Raw genomic sequence first — 24626 nt, forward strand, 5'->3', positions numbered from 1 at the left:
TTTCTGCTCCCAATTCACGGGATGCAGGCCAATCTCAACACACATAATTTTTTTTGTATTTATTTATTAAATGCTTAGCAAACCCATCCCTTACCTTTAGGCTTCTCAAATAAAATCAGACACCATTCTACCATGTCCCCCACATTGCAGGGGACATATATTAAGCCCTCCATGTGGTTCCATTGAAGCCCCAGTCACCAGGCATGCAGTGGAACTTACCATAAACCTCTCCAAAATTCCTCTTCGTAAAATCCTCTCCCCACAGTCTCCAAACTTTTTCTACCTCAGATATGAGTGACAGGTTTAATAGTCTAACCTATTTTTAATTATTTCCTTTTAAATATTGATGTTTGGTAGCTAACTTTGAAATGTTCACTTTTCTTTATCAGGGAATCCTAACTAAAAATTCTAATTTAACCTCTTAATTCTCTATCTATTGATATATTCTAGCTCCCCCAACTCCAGCCCCCCTCCCACACAAGTATACATACACATTCAAGACTTGGCATCTGAAATGAGACTGCCTCAGTTGAAAGCCTGACTGTTTCACTTAACTAGCTCTTTGTCTTTGAGCCAGGCACTTTTTCTTTTTGTGTCTTACTTCATTTATAATCTGAAGATAATAATAGTCCCTATCTCAACAATATGATTATTTTGAAGATTAATATGATAATACATTTTTTAAATACTTAGAAAATTTCTAGCACATGTCATTAATAATGTTACCTTCATAGGCAATAATAAAATCATTAGTATTATAATTATTATAAATGTTCTCTTGATCTCTTGTTTGATTTATGAGGATTTTTACACGTCATTAAATATTCTCCTTTACATCAAATTGTTATACCATATTCAGCTGTATAGTGGCAGCATGATTTTCAAACACTAAACTGGATGTATATATCATTTCTAATATTTTGTCACATCATTGGTTATCACTATGTTTATCACCTCTGTGTTCCCGCCCTCCACCCCAACCCCAACCTTAGAATACAATGATTGAACAGGAATTTCTGGGTCAAAATATGATTATTTTAAGGCATTTAATACATATTAAAATTTATCCAGCAAAAATTAAAAATTTAGTATCACTGTATATTCTGTTTTCAAGAGTATCTTACACTTCTGGCCTGTCTAATCTACTATTAAACACTGACTTAAGGATAAGAGTATTATTGGAAGATAATAAAAAAAATAGACATAGGATGTTCTCTAGTTTCCTAATAGAGTGTGCCAAGAGATTCCTGGAAATGCTTTTGGACCTGGGAATTAGCAAAGCTCATTTAAGGTTGAATGAGGAGAAATCCAATATATCTTCAGAACCAGAGAGTTCTGCTGACATAACTACACTAACCTTTTTCTTTTTTTTAATAGAAAAAGGAAATGAAGTGAGAATTAGCAGTAGTGGCTATCTACTGTGGTGGTTCATCATCAGAAACTTAGATTGAGCTGCTTTAATTATGTAAATGTATCTGTGGATAAGTGTCAATAAACTTCCATCCAAATAAAATAAATCAAAATTCTGCTTCTCTTAGCATATTCTATTTTAATTAAAATCCTGATCACAGTTAGTAACCGTAGTTATACAGTTGACAAAATAATCACTAAAGGGTGTAAATCATCTAGATACTTGTCTAACATAGAGGACATGATAATTAGTCCATCTGATAATAGAAGTTTCACATATGTCATAAGACGAAGATAACGTGTTTCTCATTTTTCACTATTCCAGATAGGTACCATTATGAAGAGTATGCCAATTTTATTAAGGTCCCACAAACTCAATGTTACCTGACTTAAGGTATTTTCTCACTAAAGAAATAAGAGCATAAATATATTTTTTCTTAAGTATCTTAATTTAAAATGTTCTACTGTGGAAAAGCCATCTTTCTGTGATACTCTCTGCCTCTCTCTCTTTCTCTCCCCTTCTCTCTCTCTCTCTCACACCTATATGCACACACACACTCCACATTCACAAAGGCATATAATTCCAACAAAACCAGGTAAAATATTCACCCAACCACTGAATAACAGCCATTGGACCAACCTTATAAAGCAGTGGCAATTTTCCTAATTTCAGGAGTGCGATCTGATTTGTTACATTTTTTATTTTCCTAATCCTTTTTAAATCATCTGCCATTCCATAACTCACATCGATGACTTCAGCCTAAAAGAGGAGAAAAAAACAAAGAAAAATAAAGTCTCGGAGGAAGAAGTATAGCCAATTGTCCATTTAGTATAACAAAATTATTCATAATAATTTGAAATGTTCAATATAGAATTAATTCTGTCTCTTACCCTGTCCCAATTACTATAAACATGACCTTTCTATTTCCATCAAGGTACAACAATTCTTCTGGGCACCTGAGAAAATGTGAGTCATTTTTGCTTTGTTCTCTCTCTTCTAAAAAATGACAAACACAGTTCATTCTTCTAACAGACATTTGGAATATTCTACATTCATGTTTCTGGAATATGAGCCATTTTACAAAACACTGAAAGATTAATTTCCTTAAGGTCCAACAGCAACTATATAATTCTCAGGCCTGAAAGAAAATTCAAATGTTTTCTATTGCTATCCAAATTAAATGCAGCATCCTCACTTGCATGGTCATCCTGAACAGCTGCTCATGATGCTCTGTTCAAGACTGTGCCATAGCCAGCTGTGAATGACAAATTCTTGAGTCATGCAGAATACAAGCTGTTCAACCACATGTGCCAGTCTAACAACCCAGGCCCCAGATTATCATTTCTGTCACATTTTGCACTACTCACCTGGAGTTACATTTGACCTCAATGTTACTCATTTTTATAAGTCCTCTTGTATTAATGACAAAAAGAAAGAATCTCATACCTTTCTGGAGATTCCAATCAAAACCTTCTCATGTAGTGAACCCTTCCCTTCTCCTTAGAAAGCACTGAACTGCAAATTCATATATTCCTATGAGCCAGTATGATTGATTTTAGCTTTACTTTCTGTAATATCTATTTATTATTAAAACAATAGTTGTCATGCTTTCCAAGGATTATATTATAACATAAATCTGCTATTTCAAATTATAGCATATATCCACAGAGAGGCTGATTTAAAAAAAAAAACAAACAAACAGTTAGTTGTGGCAAATCATGAAAAAAATAAAGATGGAGAATCCAGATCTCGCGCTTTCCATCCTTCTTGATTGAAACTAATGCACTTCAACAAGTTTTATATGTAATACTTCCATAAAAGATTCATCTGAAGAAAGAGCATTGTTCTTCTAGGAACATATGAATACCTTCAAGAGATTGGCAAATCTGCTAGAGAAAATATTTCTGGCATGAAATATTTCTTTAGTCATCACATCTGTATCTGTAAAAACTCTATGAATACATTAACGTCCATTTCAAATGTCACCTACCTGATGAATTTTATTTATCTGTTGCCCACATATGACCTCTCTCTACTTTGGCTCCCAGAGTAATCTGTTTTTGCCTCTCTTAAGGCCCTCACTAGACATGTCTGCCAGTTTCAGTTTCCAATACAGGGAAATTCCTTGGTGAAGAGCCCATTACATACCCATGCTCACCCAGGTGTCCAGCATATGCTATGGACTCAGTAGGTGTTGAATCAAAATGATTACAGCTCATAAAATATCTCTAAAAAGTTAAGTGGCACTTTCAAATGGATTTGCCAGGGAAATGTAATTGTTAAAAACACTTCTGTCAGAATGATTTTTCATTATAATTTTATTCCTATTAAAAATGATTAAATCAGTGCCTTTAATACATTTTTTAGTTTGCTGATACCATTACCATATAAATAACTGTTGATATATGATTTTAAAAGTCTGATTAAATAAATGATCACAAAATATTAATGATTACATTGCAAAAGTGAGAAAAATTTCTATTTTTCATTTCATTTCTAAGCTACCTACTAATTATTTGTGATTCACTGACAGCATCTTATAATAAGGCTATTACTCAATTGATTATGTAAAATAACTTTTTTTTATATGTAGTAGAGTTTATGGAAAACCTTACTTGTTTTGGGGGATATAGATCAGATTGTGTATACAGGCATACATCAGAGATATTGCAAGTTCAGTTCCATACTACCACAATAAAGCAAATATTGCAATAAAGTGAATCACACAAATTTTGCGGTTTTCCAATACATATAATAGTTATGTTCACACTATATTGTAATCTATTAAGTGTGCAATAGCATTATGTCTAAAACAAAATATCATACCTTAATTTAAAAATACTTTATTAATCTGAGCTTTCAGTACATTTTTATATTTTTGCTAGTGAAATGTCTTGCCTCAATGTTGGTGGCTGCTAACTGATCAGGGTCACAGTTGCTGAAGGTTAGGGTGGCTTTGGTAATTTCTTAAAAGAAGACAACAGTGAAGTTTGCCACATCGACTGACTCTTCCTTTCATAAAATATTTCTCCATATCTCTCGTGACATGGTGTTTGATAGCATTTTACCCAAAGTAGAACTTCTTTAAAATTGCAGTGAATTATCTCAAAAACCCTACTGCTGTGTTAATGAACTCAGTTTATTTAGTATTCTAAAACCTTTGTTGTCATTTCAACAATGTTCCTGGGAATTGGAAAGATAGGGTCTAGAAGTAGATTCCACCTCAAGAAACCACTTCCTTTGTTCATCCATAAGAAATAACTCTTCATCCATTCAAGTTTCATCATGACATTGCAACAATTTAGTCACATCTTCAGGTTCAACTTCAAATTCTAGTTTTCTTGCTATTTCCACCACCTCTGTAGTTACCTCCTTAAAATTTTGAACCCCTCAAACTCATCCATAAGGGATAAAACTAATTTCTTTCAAACTCCCGTTAATGAATACTTTGACCTGCTCTCATGAATCACAAATGTGGCTAATGGCATTTAGAATGGTGTATCCTTTCCAAAAAGTTCTCCATATACTTTCTCAGATTTATCAGTGGAATCACTATCTGGGGAAGCTACAATCTTCCAGATATATTTTTTAAATAATAAGACTTGAACGTTGAAATTACTCCATAATCTAAGGGCTGCAGAATGGATGTTGTGTTAGTGGCTTTGAAAACAACATTAACCTCCTGTACATCACCATCAGAGCTCTTGGGTGACCAGGTACATTGTCAAAGAGCAATAATATTTTGCAAGGAATCTTTTTTTTCTGAGCAGTAGGTCTCCATAGTGAGTTTGAATATTATTATTCAGTATTCCATGTATAAACATATTTGCTGTTATCTGGTCTTCGTTATTCCATTTCTAAAGCACAGCACGGTAGACTTAGCGTAGTTTTTAAGGGCCCAAGCATTTTTAGAATGGTAAATGAGCACTGGCTTCAACTTCAAGTCACCAGCAGCATTAGATCCTAACAAGGGTCAGCCTCACCTTTGGAGCTTGGAAGCCTGGCCTAGACATCTTCTCTCTAGCTATGAATGTATTAGATGACATCTTCATCCAACCTAAGGCTGTTTTGTCTACATGGAAAATCTGTTGTTTAGTGTAGCTACTTTCATTAGTACCTTAACTAGGTCTTACAGATAACTCGCTGCGGCTTCTATATTAGAACTTGCTGATTCACCCTGCACTTTTGTGTCATGGAGATGACTTATTTTCTTAAACCTCATGAATCAACCTCTGTTCGCTTCAAACTTTTCTTCTGCAGCTTCCTCATCCCTTGCAGCTTTCACACAACTGAAAAGAGTTAGGGCTTGCTGTGTCTTAGGCTTTGGATAAAGAAAGTGTTGTGGTTTATTTGATCTTCTATTCCGATCACTCAGACTTTCTCCATATCAGCAATAGGACTGTTTTGCTCTCTAATTATTCATGTGTTAACTGGAGTAGCATTTTTAATTGCCTCCAAGAACTTTTCCTTAGCATTCACAACTTAGCTGTTTGACACAAGGGACCCAGCTTGTGACCTATCTTGGCTTTTGACCTGCCTTGCTTATTAAGCTTAACCATTTCTTTTTATTGAAAGTGAGAGACATGTAACTCTTCTTTTCACTTAGAGGTCATTGTAGGATTCTTAATTGGTTGCATTTCAATATTGTTTTGTTTCAGGGAATAGGGAGGCCCAGGAGAGGGAGGGAGATGGCAAATGGCTGGTGGATACAGCAGTCAGAACACACATAAATAATATTGATTGAATCAGTTTGCTTATATGGGTACATTTCTTGGTGTCTCAAAATAATAACAATGGACAATGGTAACATCACAGATCACTGATCACAGATAACCCTAGCACATATAACCATAATGAAAAAGATGGGAATATTGCAGGAATTAGCAAAAACTGAAATAGAGATGTGAGCTGAGCACAGGTGCTGAAAAAATGGCACCAGTAGACTTGCTAAATGCAGGGTTGCCATGACCTTCAATTTGTTGAAAACGCAGTATCTGTGAAGCACCCTAAAGTGAAGCACAATAAATCCAGATATGCCTGTATAACAGAAAGGTATGACAGTTACGAAAATACCAATTCTTCAAAAGACATTAACATTATTGGAACATATCAATAGGCTGAGTCAACAATTTTAATTAAATAGCTCTTCAACTCATCTTCTCTAAATAGTACATGTTAATAAATCAAAGTGTTTTAGCATGTAAGAGGATTTTAGGTTTTCCCACAAAAAATATTTCTCAATACAGACAACATTATATCAATTTATATTGGCTTATGCATTAAAAATCAATAATTACAGAAGTCTCAATGTTTTGATGGATTTGCAAGCAATAATAAAAATGTATCCATTGCCTTCAAAGCAAGCCTTAAAACTAGATCCTTTTTGAAAGTCTTTTCTATCTACTTTCCAGCAAACTGAACATCACAGCTGTAAGAAAACACATTGAATTTTTCTGAGGCACAAATCAATATACAGTGATATGATAAAATGGCAAGTCATTTTTTCCCCATATTCTTGATGTTACAATGAACCTCTTCTTTCTTCATTTATTCCGTCACACTAGAAAACTGCTCACCCAAGAATGGGGGGTACTATGTTAACTTATGACCAAACACCAATGATTAAGACACATCTTACTGGTCTCTGTGGGAAATGTCAAATGAGCAGAAATCTAGTTGCTTAAGTTATCCATTCTGCGTGCACCACAGTTTTTCTAATGAGGACTTCCTTGGCACATAAGAGAGAATAATTGAGAGGTGCAACTTAGTTCTTGTTTTACAATTTTATTTTTTACCAGAGAGTAATATTTAAAAGTCTACATGTTAATTTTTAATTCTGATTCTATACTCATTTTTTTAACCAAGAACAAGGAACTAAACACAACAGCAAAAATTGAAAAGGAAATAAAATATCTTATTCTATGTTAAAAAAGGAATCAAAGTTTTGGGATGACAACAAAGAGTGGTGGGCCACATACACAGAGCTGTGACAAAGATTTCCACACTTTAAGAAGTTAATTTTTAAAAGTTGCATTCTATATATCAGTGCTTCTATGGTTTTTGAGTGCCGTAGATCACAAACATTTTAAAATAAAAACCATAGAAATCTCATTTCCCTCATCTGGCTCCTCTGGAAACCAAATCAGATAGGTTGCCCTCTTCTTTTTATGGGTGCCATAAAGTGTTAAATACATCATTTAGACAGAGATGTTGTTTATCAACGGCATGCTAACAGGGATCCTATGTTTTAATGAAGAAGTATACTATTACACTATTACACAGATCAAGCTTTGGACTTGTAAAAAAGATGTTGTAACTAAGAAAAAGAAAACATTTAGTGAGCTCCTATTACGTGCTAGGAACATTGCATATAATATCCTATTTTCTTCAGATAACAATCTTACATTGTCACCATTTTATAGATAAGGAAAATGATGCTCAGAGAGGTGAAAGAAGCTGTCCAACTTATATGACTAGAATTCAAGGATGGCACAAGATTGTTTCGAGTCACCTTCCAGAAGGTCTTTTCATTGGAAAGGGCAATGGGCATTTGGTGGCCACTAGAGAAAGACACTGTTGAGGGCACCACTGAGTTAAACACAGCAAATCAACTAGTTGAGTAATGACTATTGTTAAAATTTCAGATTCCATGTCCCATTTAAGAACTATCAAACCCAAATCTCTGAGAATTGGCTGTCATAACAAAATACCATAGACTGTATGGCTTAAACAACACAAATTTATTTTCTGAGTTATGGAGGCTACGAATTCAAGATCAAGGTGCTAGCCAATTAGGTTTCTGGCAATGGCTCTCTTACTGGCTTGTGAACAATCAACTTCTCACAATGTCCCCACATGGCAAACACACTACACACACACACACACACACACACACACACACACAGAAAAAGTGAGCGAAAGAGAGAGAGCAAACTCTCTGGTATCTATTCTCATAAGAATACTAACCTTTTTTTTTTTTTTTAGACCGAGTTTTGCTCTTGTTGCCCAGGCCGGAGTGCAGTGGCACGATCTCGACTCAGGCAACCTCCGCCTCCTGGGCTTCAGCGATTCTCCTGCCTTAGTCTTCCTGAGCAGCTGGGATTACAGGCATGCGCCACCACACCCGGTTAATTTTGTATTTTTAGTAGAGACGGATTTCTCCATGTTGGTCAGGCTGGTCTCAAACTTCTGACCTCAGATGATCTGCCCGCCTCAGCCTCCCAAAGTGCTGGGATTACAGGTGTGAGCCACCTCTCCCCGCAATAATACCAGTCTTATCAGATCAGGACTCAACCCTTGTGACCTCATTTAACCTTAAATACCTTCTTGTAGGGGCTGTCCTCAAATATAGTCACACTGGAGGGTCTGGGATCAATGGATGAATTTTGGGAAAGAAGACACAAGTCAATCCATACAGGGGCCCTAGAATATATATTACTTAGGTACCCTAAAGTTCTCACTCAGCTCAAAATAAGACTTTTATACTGGGAGGAACAAAGCTACTTAGAAGCTAATAAAAAATAACTTCCAACACAATGATTTTTGTTTCCAGAGAGTATTCTATATACATTGAGATATATGTGACCTATGTGAGAGAGAAATATTATGATAAGTAATTTAAATGAAAAATAAAAATATCTATCATCAGTGATAGAGAATAAATGCAAATATTAAGTTTATACCTTTTTTAAAAAACAGGTAGAGTAAAATGATTCAAAGATATTTTGTGTCAAATTATTTAATATGGCAAAGGGAATAAAATCATGCATTTCTATTTCACATTAATTTCTTCTAATATAGATAATCTTCTATTATTTTAAATATCAAACTTTTCACAAATGAAAGATTTAATCTTCTATTAGAATTTTAGTTTACAAAAAAATACTTTTTTCAGGTAATAAATAAAATTTGGGAGAAAATAGAGTATAATGCCAAGAAACAAAAAATGTCTACCTTATCAATAAAGAAAAACAATAAACAAATGAAAACTTTACAAACTGATCAAGCTTAACTTGCACATATAGGCATACAAAAAATAAACAGGGATAGCTATTTCCAAACTTAATAATTAACTAATTCCTATTCAGTTGTACTCCCTAAATGTCAATAATCACACTAGATAGAAACAAACATTGAATCTAGACCAAAATTAGTGATATCACAAAGGTAATTCGGATAGAACTATATAAATCTGTTTGATACAATGGTTCTACACACCTTATGTCAGATAGCTATATTATTCATTGAAAATGAGATATCTATACTGTTTGGTAATAACAAAACAACTAGGCTTCCGGTGGACTATGATTGCAGTTGATTAGAAAAATATCATATAATAATACTGTATGGGTATATATTTGAATACATATTTATGTACAGATGTGGGATATGCAGATAAAGACACATAGGGACACCTTCATATATTCACACAGTGGCCACAGCAATATTTCTGTTCTGAGCGCCAAGAACAGTTATTGGCACATGATAGGAACTAAATAAAATAAGTGAATGAATGAATGAATATGTGCATATATCCAAACAGAGAAGTTAATGCCGAAAAAGAAGAACCATAAATCACTTAATGGAGACCGAGAGAGAGACAGAGAGAGAGAGAGAGAGAGAGAGATTTGTATTTGGAGCTTAGAGTGAGACAAGATGTGTTGAAATTAGCTAGGGACTCCCTAGAAGATGGTGCAAGACAAAAAATAATAAATCAATACATAAACTTTTTTTTCAGTTATTGAGAGATCCAGAACCACCACCACCAAAAACAAATATTTTTATTGAGTACATTCTATATACCCAGCACTGTTACAGGTATTATGTATTCATTATTATATTTAATCATGACAACAATTCAAAGAGAAGAGATAAGTTACTGGAATCATCCCCCCTTTTTACAAATGAAGAAATCAAGGCAAGGAGATGGTAAGTAACATTTTCACAGTCACAGAGCTACTAAATAGTACAACAGTAATTCAGAGATAGACAGCCTGACCCTATAATCCGGACTCATCCCCATATAATTTGTCATCACATCGTTATTGATTCTTTGCCAAAGAGAAAGCAGGTATATTAGAGAAGGCAGTAGAAGGTAAATGGAAAGGCAGGGGCCCTTTTGAGGATTAAGCAGATGGTGCAGAGCTGATTCAATAAAAACTTAGCAGTCTAACCTTGGGTTAGTAAATGAACTTTTCTGGATCTCAGTGTCCTCACTAGTGAAATGAAGGTTTTGAGATACAACAGTGAATTAGGTCATTGGGACCCAATATGGATGATAATGAAAGTCAAAATTCTTGCATGGCCTATTGTGCCCTACATAATCCTCTCTTCATACTGCGCTATGACTTCATCTCTTCTACCAGGGCTGGCCTTAGAGGTTTGTGACCTGTGCAGTTGCACAAAGGGTGTGCTTTAAAAGGCTCCCTGCTTGGTTTAATGCTCTGCTATCATTATCTTGAAATTCTTAATAATTTCTGAACAAGGCATTCTGTATTTTTATCCTACATTGAGTCTACAAATTATGTAGCTGGTCCTGCCTATTACTCTCCACTTTCTCCCTGGCACAACTACAACAACTAGCTGGAGTTCTATATGTCCCATAGGGTCTTGGCTTTAGCTGTTTCTTTTTGTTAGAAATACACCCTCTTCTCCGGATTCATTTGACTCATTATTTTGCCATTTTCAGGTCTTCCTTCAAATTTCAGCTATTATGGCAACTATAACCACCCTGTTCAATACTACAATCACCCCACTCCAAAACTGCACTATCAATTTGCTTTACTCTACTTTTATTTTTAGCTAGCATGCTTCAATGTCTAACTATAACTAAATAATTAGCTAAATACATTTATTTATGTATTTTTTATATATGTGTGTGTGTGTGTGTACACACACATAATTTGCTTCTTTATTATGTTGATTGTCTCTTCCTTATTCAATGTTTACATTTCACTAGGGCTATGATCTTTCTTCTCCTCACTGATTTATCCCAAGCACTTAAAACAGCGTGAAGTCGATAGTGAATAAACACCAGTTAAATGATTAATAGCTTTAACAGTTTACATAAGGACAAAACATTGTGTCCAAAAGAAACCTAATGTCTAACACATTACATGGTCAAAGCAAAGCAAAATTATTTATGTAATTACCAGGTAGGGAATTCCACACCCCAAAGTTCGTACTCCGCATCCCCTGTGACTCTTGAGACCACAAGACTTCTGGCAAAGGCAACACAATCACTTTTACATTCATTCCAATAGAATTAAAAATGTGAGACTCTCAGGATAGTCATATCTTTTCTCTTGCTTTTTCCTAATATTATCAATAGTAAAGATTTTTAAACACATCACAAAGTAGACTAGATATTTGCTTCAGGAGTACAAGATTTTGGAAAATTGCATTCCTATCTATATAGGAATGGAAAAAACACTCTGAGCAGAAGCAACAGAAGAGTAACTAAAAGAAAAGCAGAATTATCATTTCCGACAATCAGCTAAACACAATAAATAAAACCGCAATTAAAATTAACTAAGTCAGGAAAATGTCCCCGGTGCAGTCCATCTGTGGGTGGCTGGGGTTCCACACTGGGGAACATTCCAGTGCCATGTTTCTTCTCCACCTTGAGGCAGCAAAAATTATTCATGCGTATGAAATGATTAATGCATTGAAGTCTTTCAGACTTGACATTTTCAACCAAATCAATCATTCGGAGCCTTTCTAGTTCTCTAAGAGAGACTCAGAATGTACAAAATGTTTGAAAAGCTTGCTTTGACTAAAACAGTAATTTTCTACTCAAGTTCAGAAATGATAAACCCAAGCATTTCTGATAATGACAAAGTACAATACTATCATAAGTATTGCTCACCTAAAAACAAGTTTCTGCTTTAGAAATTGCCTACTATCATATGTAATCTAGCTTTGAATTTACTTCAATTAAAGTGCTTATGTTTATTAAAAACTTGTAACATCACCATGATCATCCATGTTTACTTCTTTCTTTCTAAAAATCATTAGAAACTTAGTATTGATAAAGATTTCAAAATTCAAAGATTATTAAAATTATGTTAGTACTTCTGTTTCGAGTTCACTCAATGGCTTTCCATCATGGTTATTATCATGAAGTCCACAATGTATTGAAGCATGAAAACCAACACTGCCTTCCCCCACTCCTGTGGAAGACATAACTAAGCAATCAGCATCTTTTTAAGCTCCTTCTCAAAATAGTGTTCCAGTTAATCAAGACCAATTAGGCAAGGATTGGCACAAGAGGAGAGATATTTAAAATATTTAGTAACTAGTATAGCACAAGTTCTAGTCAGTTAAAATGGACCTCCAATCAATTAGAAGGGACACTAGCTAGTGGACTAGACTGGTGCATTCCTGCTGAATTCAGAATTAAGCATAACACACACAATCAATTTTGCTGTCTTTGTTGTAAAGAACCAGATAAAAGGGTGACTTCACAATTTTATCACTTCTTCTTTACTGCAATATGTACACTTGCTGAAAAAATATACTTGCTACAGTGATACTCTAAATGCAGTGCTTGGGGCACAGTGGCTATGTTTCAATAGCACAAATAGCAAAGATAAGCCAGAGTTGCTACTTGCCTTGGCATAGAGTAGTTGTTTAATACATTTGCAAAATGTCTTCAGTTTTACAATCTAACATATAATGTACATCCAAAGGACAAAAAAAGTTAAAATTATTGTAATAGAAATTTGGCTAAAGTGAAACAGTTTTGTCAGGATTTCATTTCCATATTTTACATGCATAGTCTCCAAAGTCAATAGAAAAAAATAATGCAAATTTAATCTCATATTTCAGGCTAGAGTAAAAAATTGTAGATTGTCAGAAAGAAAGGCAAAACTTTAAACATTTTCCAGAATTTAATAAATAGTACCTTAGAGATTATATAGCTGTTCTTTTGTATTATTTGGTCAACATTTAAAAATATAACATAATTGGCCATAGCATCTTTCCTTTAGCTATTTATGTTACACAGAGTTATTTTAAAAGCAAAAATATATCTTTTAAAAAAGAGATTATGAAAAAATATGTAGAGAAGCGGAAGAAAAAACAGGAGAAAACAATTAGGGAAGACCAAGAAAGAGGGTATTAAAGAGATAATTATTTCATTTTCTGGTAATACGTGATACACTGTATTCCGGTTTCTGAAGATAGGGAGGCAGTGAGTTACAAAAGGTCCCTTTCCTATTGATTACTTTCTCCTGCTGAGAGGTCAACAACAACAACAAAAAGTAAACAAACACATCAACAGTTCAGAAAACTTTCAATGGTGACATGCCCCAAAGACAGTAAAATAGAGGTATTGTAATAGAGGGTGATGAGTAATTAGGGGAAGTCAGGGAAGACATTGCTAAGGAGTTCACATCCAAATGATGAGAATCCATACATAGACCTGGGGAATAACTTTCTAGACAGCGTAAGTACGTAGTCCTTGAAGGAATGAGGAACTGTACCAAATGAAACAGAGGCATCACACATGCTGAGGAGTAAAACATGACTAGTAAATGTTGAAATAAAAAGTTATGCATTTTTACAGGGATGGGATTGGATAAGGATAAAATTTCAGAAAATCTATCAAAGAATGAAAGAACAACAGTTGGGTGGTAAATCTGAGCTAACGTGCAGCTCAACAAGGTGACAGTATCTTGGTTGGTTGCTCAACATTTACCAAAAAGAAGACTTAGTGTTCATAGACTAAAACTGTTTGATCCCATTTGGTTGACAAATCCTAGAAATGAAAAAAGAAGTATAGAGAAAGTAAATCTAGACTAGTCTTTCTCAACATGAGAATGAATAAAATAAATGAGTGTAAAAGAGGTTAGCTTTACTCCATGTATATTACCACAAAAGTCCCTAATAAATGATCATGGGAGCTTCTGCAACTTTATCAGTTTTCCCACGGTTAACATATTTATTGTGTTTTCCTGAAGCAAACTAGGAATAAAACTATCATAAGACACAAAATAAATAATCAACAACCATGCTAGCTGATTGTTCCAGAGATAAGGGGTCCTAGAATGAAATTGTGAAAGTCAATCATCTCTCCTATGGTATGGGTGGAGGGCAAGGGAGAGATATGGTTGCTGTGTTGAAAGTTCAGGCAGAGGGCTTGTGAGCCAGTCAGTCCCAATAGCTTGAGGAGCAGGATGGAAGGTCAATAGCTATTTTGCAAAATGTTCCAAGAGCCAGAAGTATCCCAGGAAGGTTTGTATTTCAAAATAACTTGAGATAACTTTTAAAGATAACTTCCCTCTTGATTTTCCATTAGTTCTGTCGAGAAGGTAACTTTATCTTCCCATTTCAGACCTTGAGAAATCTGAAAGAAATTCCCTGCCCCTTTAAATATTATGATTACATTTTGAGTGGCTTCTGTGGCCCTAGATGAAAGAGGTAGGGGACCTGAAGTGGGCACTGAGCACACTCTCACTTTCTACCCCATGGCAGTGTTCTTGGCTCTGTCCATTCCACCCTAATATTATGACCATGCTGTAATTGGCAATCCAGTCCATTGCTTCTGGTTGAATGCTGGGCAGCTCTATGCTAGGAAAATGGTTCTTGGGGTGAAAAAAAAAGTCCTGATGTGTAGCATTTGCAAATTTCTATGGTTTAAAGATTTTCACCATAATTTATTTCAAACGACCAACAGGGCATTGTTTCCTGAGGAACTGTGCGGGGAGATCATGAGAATTGGGAAAGATGCAAAAAGTCAACTAACCAGCTGAAATAATCTGGTTTGTGCTGGTGCGCACGGTGTGTGTGTGTGTGTGTGTGTCCTTCTAAAGCGGTAGAACAAAACACTAGTAGACATTTTGGCAGGTGGTTGAAAACAGAAAACAGTTATGCATTAGAGATAGGGGTTAAAGCTTATGCTTAGTTAGGCCTTGGTCCAAGAAGAAGTCTCCATAAAAGCAGATAATAGCAAGAAAGAGATAAAGGCAAAAAGTGGTTCATAGGAAACTCCAGCTATTAGAAAATCGAGTATAGAATGTGTGTGTGCGTGTGTGTGTGTATGTATGTGTGTGTGTTGTGGAAAGGATTAAATCATACAGAATTGTTATGGCATGATATAAAAAGAAAAGAAAAGAAATACTTAACCATTCATGTCCCCGTGCTAGACATTTTACTAAGCAGATTGAATCAATTGTTCCAGTCTATCTACAGAACATTAATATTTGGTAGATATTTTTATAGATGAGGAAACTGGAGATTAGATATTTAAATAATTTGCTAGTTTTTAGAGCAGCATCAAGCCAAGCAATTTTAAATGCCAGTTTCTCTTATTATATTGCCAGCTGCATGCAGCAGTGTCCAAAGCTTTCTTATTTACCACTGGGTCCCCTGAGATTAATGTATAAAAGGTACTCAGGATGTATTTGCTGAAAGTTGAATGTTTCTTGTTATATTAGTGAGACCCCGCTGGCTATATTCTACATTAGGCAGTTAATCTTTTAGTATCAGATTAAAGTATAAGGAATAACAAATTAATAATCATGGGGCACTTTATTTAATAGATGATACTCAACTTATTAAGGTAAGTGTATTGAAGGAGTTGCAAATTCTTTCAAGAAAATTCTTCCTGGAGACTATGAAACTAATATGACAGCATTTTCCTGGATTAATGTGTTGAAACACTGCATAAACTTAAGAACCAACTTTTCCACAGATCTCTCTAGTTCTGAAAAGACTGAATTTGCAGCATCTGCTGAAATGAGGTAAGTCTTATTTGAAACAAAATACTTAAATACAGGCATTTTACATAAATTAAAACATACATCTGATAAGAAAATTACATTATCACTTAACTTTGCAAGTAGTGTGCCTAAATCAAATCGGAAATAAAAATGAAAACACTGGACTTTTCTGTCAAATAGTAATTACAGTGATTAAAAATCTTTAGAAATAACTTTTAGTCAAAATAAAAATCTGCATCCAAATACTTTCTCAAAAAATGTCACATGTGTTGTAATGAAGTGGGGAAAAGAGTCCACTGCGCTTTAACCACTTAGTTGAATTTAGCTACCTTTGCTTTAAAGCTATTATTTTGTAAAATAGGCTTTTGTTCTTTTTCACGGGTAGAAAATGTACTCTCTGTAACAAATATTTAACTGTGTACAATATGTTGTGTTAGATCAAGTTTTTTGAAAATGTTCCTGTCTAAATTTTAAATACAGGGAAAAGATATATCTTCTTAAATATGTAGAAACTAACCCCATGGTTATTATTCTCAAATATGAGAGAAGAAATTATGAGCTGAGTATGGTGGCTCATGCCTGTAATCGAGCACTTTGGGAGGCTGAGGTGGGTGGATCCCCTAAGGTCAGGAGCTCCAGACCAGCCTGGTGAACACGTTGAAACCCCATCCCTACTAAAAATACAAAAATTAGCTGGGCACCGTGGCACATGCCTGTAGTCCCAGCTACTGGGGAGGCTCCGGCAGGAGAATTGCTTGAAGCAGGGAGGCAGAGGTTACAGTGAGCCAAGGTTGCACCACTGCACTCCAGCCTGGGCAAAACTCTGTCTCAAAAAAATAAAAATTAAAAAAAATAAAATAAAATGAATTTTTTTTTAAATGAAAGAAGCAATTATGGAATTGTTATGTTAACTTAGTTGGTTAGTGAATGGAGCTCATGAAATGAGAAATAGAAGGTCACACTGGGCCAAGGGACTTTATGCAGATTAAAAAAAAATAACAATAACAGCTGCATTCACAGTCATTTATCTCACACTCGTGCACTGTTGCCAATAGATGGATTTTACAAAAGAAAAATAAGGGAGACTGATAATATACAAAGCCACTGTCACCATTTGAAAACTTCAAAGCTGGGCTGGGCATAGTGGCTCATACCTGTAATCCCAGCAGTTTGTGAGGTCAAGGCAGGTGGATCACCTGAGGGTGGGAGTTCAAGTTCAAGAACAGCCTGACCAACATGGAGAAATCCCATCTCTATTAAAAATACAAAATTAGTGGGGCATGGTGGCAAATGCCTGTAATCCCAGCTACTCGGGAGGCTGAGCCAGGAGAATCGCTTGAACCCGGGAGGCAGAGGTTGCAGTGAGCTGAGATCGTGCCATTAACTCCAACCTGGGCAACAGAGAGAAACTCTATCTCAAAAAAACAAAACACAACAAAACAAAAAACTTGGAAGCTCACATTTCTTTGTTGGTGAGATAGTTGCTTCATCTTACCATCCAGAAAACAAAAGTTTAAGTACTACAGTTCCATTCCACTTCCCTAGCTCACTGATATTGTTCTCTATAACAGCAATCATTCAGAGCCAAATACATATAGCTCTGCCTTTTGCCATAATGCTGATAATTTTGCTTTTCTTTGAAAATATTCAAAATACAAGAGAAAGACCAAGTTTTTCTAGCTATGAGAAAATAGGCATCTGACTGCAAGGATTCCATGCAGTGTTTATATTTTTTTCTCTTTAAGACTTTCTGAGAAAATATTTGATACAGTGTTCAGATTTCATACGTTAAGGCACTACAAATTGACATTTTACACATAAAGACAAGCAATGCTTTTCAGGTCCAACTCAACATGATTTATCATTCTGCATTCAGGAATAAAACATTTGATTTGTGATTTTTTTGAGCTTTCAGTTTTAATTAAACATATGATCAGGGCATTATGTATAGTTTATTTTTATTCATACTGGCATAGGCATTTTCTTCCCTAATGATTCATATTTGTCATGTTAAACAGAAGACAGGATGATTATATTTAGATAATGTGATAAATACAATAAAATTTGTTCTTTCAAATCTTGATATATTGTTCTGGTGCTCTGGTAGTTTCTTAATTTCTCCCATTTAAATGTGTTGACTTTCTACAGGATAATAATAGCTAACACTGATGGAGTACTAACTGTCAGGCTCTTTACATGGCTTATATCATTTATTCCCCACAAAAACCATTAAAGTTACTATTAGTATTTCCCTTATATGAATGAGAACACTGAGTCCTAGAGAATTGACCTGACCACCCCACATTTGCACACCTATTAAGAAGGGATGCTAGTCTGGGCTGTTGAACTCTTGCTCTCTGCGGAATAGGGTAGGGACACATATCTTCATAATAATAGAGCTTCTGTACAGTTAATTAGTTTTTAAAAATAAATTTCTCTATAAAACTGCATTATTTGGCTTATCTTTCAGACAAAAAAATAAAACTTTACAGAAGGAAAAGATACAAAATCCATAAAATGTATGTAAATGAGAAAAATCCCCTGCTCAACAACAACACGGCAGAACCAATCTGACCAACATATAGCAAATATTAATATGTGATTTAGTTTTCTGCATCTGCCGGGGTTTCACAAAGGACAAAAGAAATAATTGCATAGAAATTGCATAAAAGTCGTATGTTCTATTTACAAAATTGACTAGACATTTTCAGCACTCACTACCAATGTCTTTAACTCTATGATAATATTATAGTTGATATTTACCCTTTAATAAAAATATAAATCACTGTTTATTCCCTGAAGCTAACCTTACACATGCTAAATTATTTATGTCTCCATTTTATTATGTATTTTGCATCTGACAGGACAACTCTCCTTAGGACCCTTTTACTGACCCACCTGTCATTATGATGGCGTAAACAATGTCACCTTTCTAGTGCACGATGAATTATAAAGAAGTTGTAAAGTACACCATCCATCATGCTGGCACTAAGTAGGTTTTTGAAGTAGATCTCAGATATCAGAAATGCTGTTTAGATGGTTACCAGAAAGCACAAATTGGAAGCTTATACAAAACGGTCCTATGATGAATGGACATGACAGCTCTTCAAAGAAAAGGGGCACTCCTCTTCTACAAATAACCTTGTCAAAAGCAAAAAGTTGTGGCAAGCTTTGCTGGCAGTCAGACTAGAATAATTTAAGAACTTGTTAATGGCTCTGCCAGACAGAAATTCATGCAAACACAATGTACTCAAAATCAAAAAGGAGGCATGCCTGAATCCTCAGCAGCAACCACTCAAGCTTGATTTGAATTAGGGAATGATTTAAAGTGATACAGAGAAATCACCAGCGACTTAGCTCTTAGAATATGTGAGTTTCAGTAATATACCTAAAACAGGAATATAAAATATGTGCAGGTATTCTATATGCATATATAATATCCACCTAGAAGTTGCTTTTGAAAATTATAACAATACTGATATAATGAGTTTTAAAAAAGAGTATCAATAGCACATGCTTTCTTGATATAGATATTTAAATCAATATGTATTTAGTATAATAGATTTGCATTATTAATACAATCTTAAAAACAGTGACTTTATCTAATTTGCATAATTAATTTCTCAGATTATGTTCTTCAAATACAAGTGTTAGTTTTATCCATATTGCATTTTGTTTCCTTTAACAATCCCTTTTGTTTAGGCCAAATATTTCAAACATGGAGTGTATTTCTACATTTACCGTTAACTTTATTTTCTCCCTTTTAACAGCTGCATTTTAAAAGCTTTTTTTTTAACTCTTCTTTAAAAAAGGCAGTTTTAATACACTTACAAATGGTGGGAGGATACTACATAAGGACTTAGAACTATGGATATTTGGATAACTTCATAAATCTGCAGTAGAGGTTGATTTTCTTTTATGTGAAATAAAAGGAAATTTAAAAACTTATAACTGTTAAGATAAACATGTAGAAAACTCTCAGAGATATGGTTACACAGGGACATTTAAAAAAAAAAAAAAACCCAGTTCCACTAGCAAAGCGAAAAGATAATTAACTTTGTAAAAAATAAATGAGTACTCTTTGACAGCGAACAGATAAAACCACTGGTTGGTTATCTTAAGTTTTTCATTTTTAAATTGGCTTTTTCAATACAATGTCGAATCCTTAGAAATAGGTGTGCATTGCCTTAACTGTGAAAGACAGAGACATGCAAGAAAGTGTTACTGAACCCTATCTTCTCCCAATTGTCCCGAATGCTGTAATTGAAATTGTCATACAACATGCCCAGAAAACAACACAAAAGGCCATTGTTATAGACACATACACACATGCATTAGTTTGAAAGTTAAAATATATTGTTTTTAAGTAAACTGGCTTCTTCTTTTGTGTCCTATCTTGACAAGAAAAAATAAGTGAAAAAGAAAAAATAAAGAAGAGGAAAGAACCACATACATTTGGATAAGAAAAACAACTGTTTCATTTAAAGGGATCTAAAAAGAGAGCTACGAAAGATATCGAACACATAATGAAAATGCTGAGAATACAACTAATCTTCCCTTATAACTTATAATTCTAAATGGGAGAGGGAGGGGCTGGGGGTGGAGAACACCATCGGTATCCTTAGAATTCACATTTCTAGTTTCTAAGGTCTGATGATTTGAAATTGTCAAGGAAATAAAAATGGTGCTCAAGTAAAATGTATGGAGGCTAACTTAACCTTCACAAACAATGACTGCTAAATTTGAAAAAGATATTAAAATACTTCAGGTATGAATACATTTTAATTTTAATAAAATCATAATTATAGGGTCCTTATAAACTAATCAACCAGTGACTGCTTGGAATTTGGTGTGGTCTAAAAATATCTAGAAGAAAGGGAATAGTCTCAGTTTTTTAAAGTAAGAAGGTTGAAGCTATGGAATTTTGCAATTCACATTTTTAACTTATTTCTTAAAATATTAAACCTCTTTACATATTAGTAATATTACATATATTTTAAACTAAAAATTTATTTTACATTAAAAATGAGATGACATTCAGTTGTGTGAAGGAGTCTAACAATGGACACTAAATAGCCAAAAATGTATTACTCTTACACACTACTTGAACGCAGGACACTTGAAGGTGAGGCTATCTAATTGCAGAAGTGTGAAAGAATAAAGAAAATAACGGGAGAAGAATATTTACATATCCATCCTACAGTATCATCGGTTAGAATGAAGGGGGTGATTAACATTTTTGCGATTCAGCCTAGTCTTTTATAAAATATAAAAAGCAAACATATAATTACATCTAATACTCTGTGTCCAATATCTGCACAACTATCATAGGAAAGTGGATTTGCTCAATATTGGAACTCTAGGGCCAAACAGATTCTTCCAAGTGATCGTCTCCCTGACTTTCTTCCCTCCACCACCACCTCCATTATTATGAGCGTTTGCTGGTGGTGAGTATGAATCAGAAATTAGAAGTATACAATATCTGTTAATATCCACCCTCCCTGCCCCCTCTTTTTTTTTTTTTTTTTTTTTTGAGAAGGATTTTCGCTCTTGTTGCCCAGGTTGCAGTGCAATGGCGCGATCTCGGCTCACTGCAACCTCCGCCTCCCGTGCTCAAGCGATTCTCCTGCCTCAGCCTCAGGAGTAGCTGGGATTACAGGGGCCCGCCACCGGGCCGGCTAATTTTTTGTATTTTTTTAAGTACAGACGGGGTTTCACCATGTTGGTCAGGATCTTCTCAAACTCCTAATCTTAGGTGATCCACCCGCCTCGGCCTCCGAAACTGCTGGGATTACGGCCTCCCCAAAGTGCTGGGATTACAGGCGTAAGCCACCGCGCCCAGCCAATATCCCTTTTAAACCAAGGTAAACAAATTGTTATTGAAGGGTTCCTCTCCCATCTCTCCCTTATTATGCAGTAAGTCCCGAGTATAAAGGAGTCATAGAAATTTAATTTTCCAGATCCAGTGAATCTCCCCATTATACAGTAAGACCAACATATACATGCTCCCATAAGGGGCTCTGGGAAGCTGCACAGTGATAGGATATCTCTTTCCTTGGTCTGGGTGGAAACTGCATAATAATACGAAACCGCAGGAGCGTTGAGGGAGGGTTTTTGTGGTGAACCCATATCTAAGGAATTTATTTAATGTTATTCTACCTTCAATCCACTGGGCCCAGCGGGTTGTTACAGAGAGCCATGCTAAGGAAATAAGGATGCAAGTTGTATTTTCATGAGTTTTGCATATCTCCTTCTTCAAGGAATAATCAATGTTCACCAGCGGAAATTGAAAAGCAAGGAGATGGGGACGATTCCAAGGACCCACTCAAGTTCCTGGTGTTTTTGTGAATGTTCTGTGTTTTAGACATGCTTTTGTTTAGGGGAAGGCATGACCTGAGCAAACTGGGATAAAGAAGAGGTTGAAAATGCCTATGGTTTGGGCAGAGTTAGGAGTTTTAGAGAAAATACCAGGGTAACTTTTAGAGTCTTGGCTTAAGGCCAAAGCTTCTGAATCAAGGAAAGAGTGACAGTTGCCTTCCTCTATTTTTATTAATATGTAGGTGTGTTACCATTATTACCAACCAGAAAGAGCATAATATTAATCAAATCAAATTACACGAGTCCTATAGTAGAAATACTGCAGACATTTACTATTATATTAAAATTTAATTAATGGTAAGACTTTTCAAGGTGGTAATAGTTATATGCAGCTCTTTGGCTAAAAGTCAAAGTATGATACACACAGAATAGAAACGATGCTGGACTGCCAGAAAATCTGCCTCTCCCTCCCACTCCCCCAAAATCTATTAGGAACGAGCATTTACTGTTATTATTTCAAGTATTTATGCAAAGTAATTTAAAATGATTTAAACGTCCCATATATTAATCAAATTTAATAATAAGTTAGATTCTGGCCGGGCACGGTGGCTCAAGCCTGTAATCCCAGCACTTTGGGAGGCCGAGACGGGTGGATCACGAGGTCAGGAGATCGAGACCATCTTGGCTAACACGGTGAAACTCCGTCTCTACTAAAAAATACAAAAAACTAGCCGGCAGAGGTGGCGGGCACCTGTAGTCCCAGCTACTCGGGGGGCTGAGGCAGGAGAATGGCGTAAACCCGGGAGGCGGAGCTTGCAGTGAGCTGAGATCCGGCCACTGCACTCCAGCCTGGGCGACTGAGCGAGATTCCGTCTCAAAAAAAAAAAAAAAAAAAAAAAAAAAATTAGTTAGATTCTGAAACATTTGTGCTATAAACAACAGTCAGAAAAATAACATTATTTCATTGGTATTAAATGAGGCAATATACATTTTGATTAAAAAAAAAAAAAAACCTAAGTGTATTTTTTCAAATTATACTTTTACATAGAGTTAGAAAACTTGCCCATATAAAAGAAACTGTTGACCAAATTACACGTTGTATCTAACTTGTATATTGTTCTTACTATAGGCTATGCTCTGTCCTCCTAGATTTACATATATTAATATTTTCTCACAACAACCTTATGAGCTGGAATTATTATTGACTCCAATACAGAGATGAGGAAATCAGCCCCAGTTTCCTCCCCACAGTTAAGTAACGGTGGTTAATTGGAGAGTTGAGATTTAAAACTAGTCCATGTGGCTCTACAAGCCTTGCACTTAACCACTATGCAAAAAAAAAAAAAAAAAAACTGCATCATAAATCTGCTGACCCAGAAAAGGTGAAGAAATAATGCACACCTGGCTTCTTATCGCATGTGTTTTTCATCATGAAAGCAGGGGCGTTGTGTTTCAAATCTTAAATGTGTTAATAATCATATCAATTTTCCACTTAATTTCTTTTGTGTGTACAGAATCTCAAAACACAACCCTCTCTATTTCTTTCCCTTTCTCTATATCAATGTATTAAATTTTGCCTCTTCAAAGCCATAGAATGAAATAGACTTGCACTGTATCGACAGAGCAAAATGTGAATGACTCAGTCACACATTCGACACCTTTGAATTAAATTTTTCTAACATGTCTTCACTTTAAAAATATGACAAGAAAAGGGTCGGGAAGGCCACATCGTCCTTCTCTTTCCTGGCACCTCCACATTGAGAAGATTTAATGGTTACTTTTGTATGTTACATCTTGCCAGTTAGTTCAATTTAGATGAAAGCTGTTGTTTTCTAATTCCATCTCACTGTAAATAACAGAGACAAATGGTCATATTACCTTGAGAATTCCTCTGGCAGAATAGGCTGCATATGAATAGAGCAGGTCTTGGCTGCTATCTTTTCTGGCTTCTTCACTGCAAGGCTGGCCATTAGGATGAAAGCATTGACCACTGCTGCTCAGAGTCACAGTGCTGGGAGAAGGGTCTGGCAGATTAAGCAGCACAGAGTAATTTACAAACTGTACATCTTCTAGGCCCAAAGAGGTCCACTGAGTCTTAATCTTCTTTGAAATTTCCATGTCATCTTCACTTTTATACAGTTGTACCAAATTTCTGAAATAAATTTTTAAAGAAA

At 35.2% G+C, this 24626-nt stretch overlaps 1 protein-coding gene across 10 annotated transcripts in view; it reads right to left on the minus strand.

The window, feature by feature from the left end:
• NAALADL2 (N-acetylated alpha-linked acidic dipeptidase like 2) overlaps positions 1-24626 on the minus strand; it is a 1420296-nt gene that overhangs the window by 548829 nt on the left and 846841 nt on the right. For all 10 annotated transcript variants that reach the window (XM_021933744.2, XM_021933739.2, XM_021933741.2 and 7 more), the window contains 2 exons: positions 24331-24604; positions 2051-2170 (listed from right to left, as the gene is read on the minus strand). In XM_021933744.2, coding sequence (XP_021789436.1) covers positions 2051-2170; positions 24331-24604 — 394 coding nt within the window. The remainder of the gene's footprint in view (positions 1-2050; positions 2171-24330; positions 24605-24626) is intronic.

The sequence above is a fragment of the Papio anubis genome, chromosome 2 (assembly GCF_008728515.1).
Source record: "Papio anubis isolate 15944 chromosome 2, Panubis1.0, whole genome shotgun sequence".
NCBI lineage: Eukaryota > Metazoa > Chordata > Mammalia > Primates > Cercopithecidae > Papio > Papio anubis.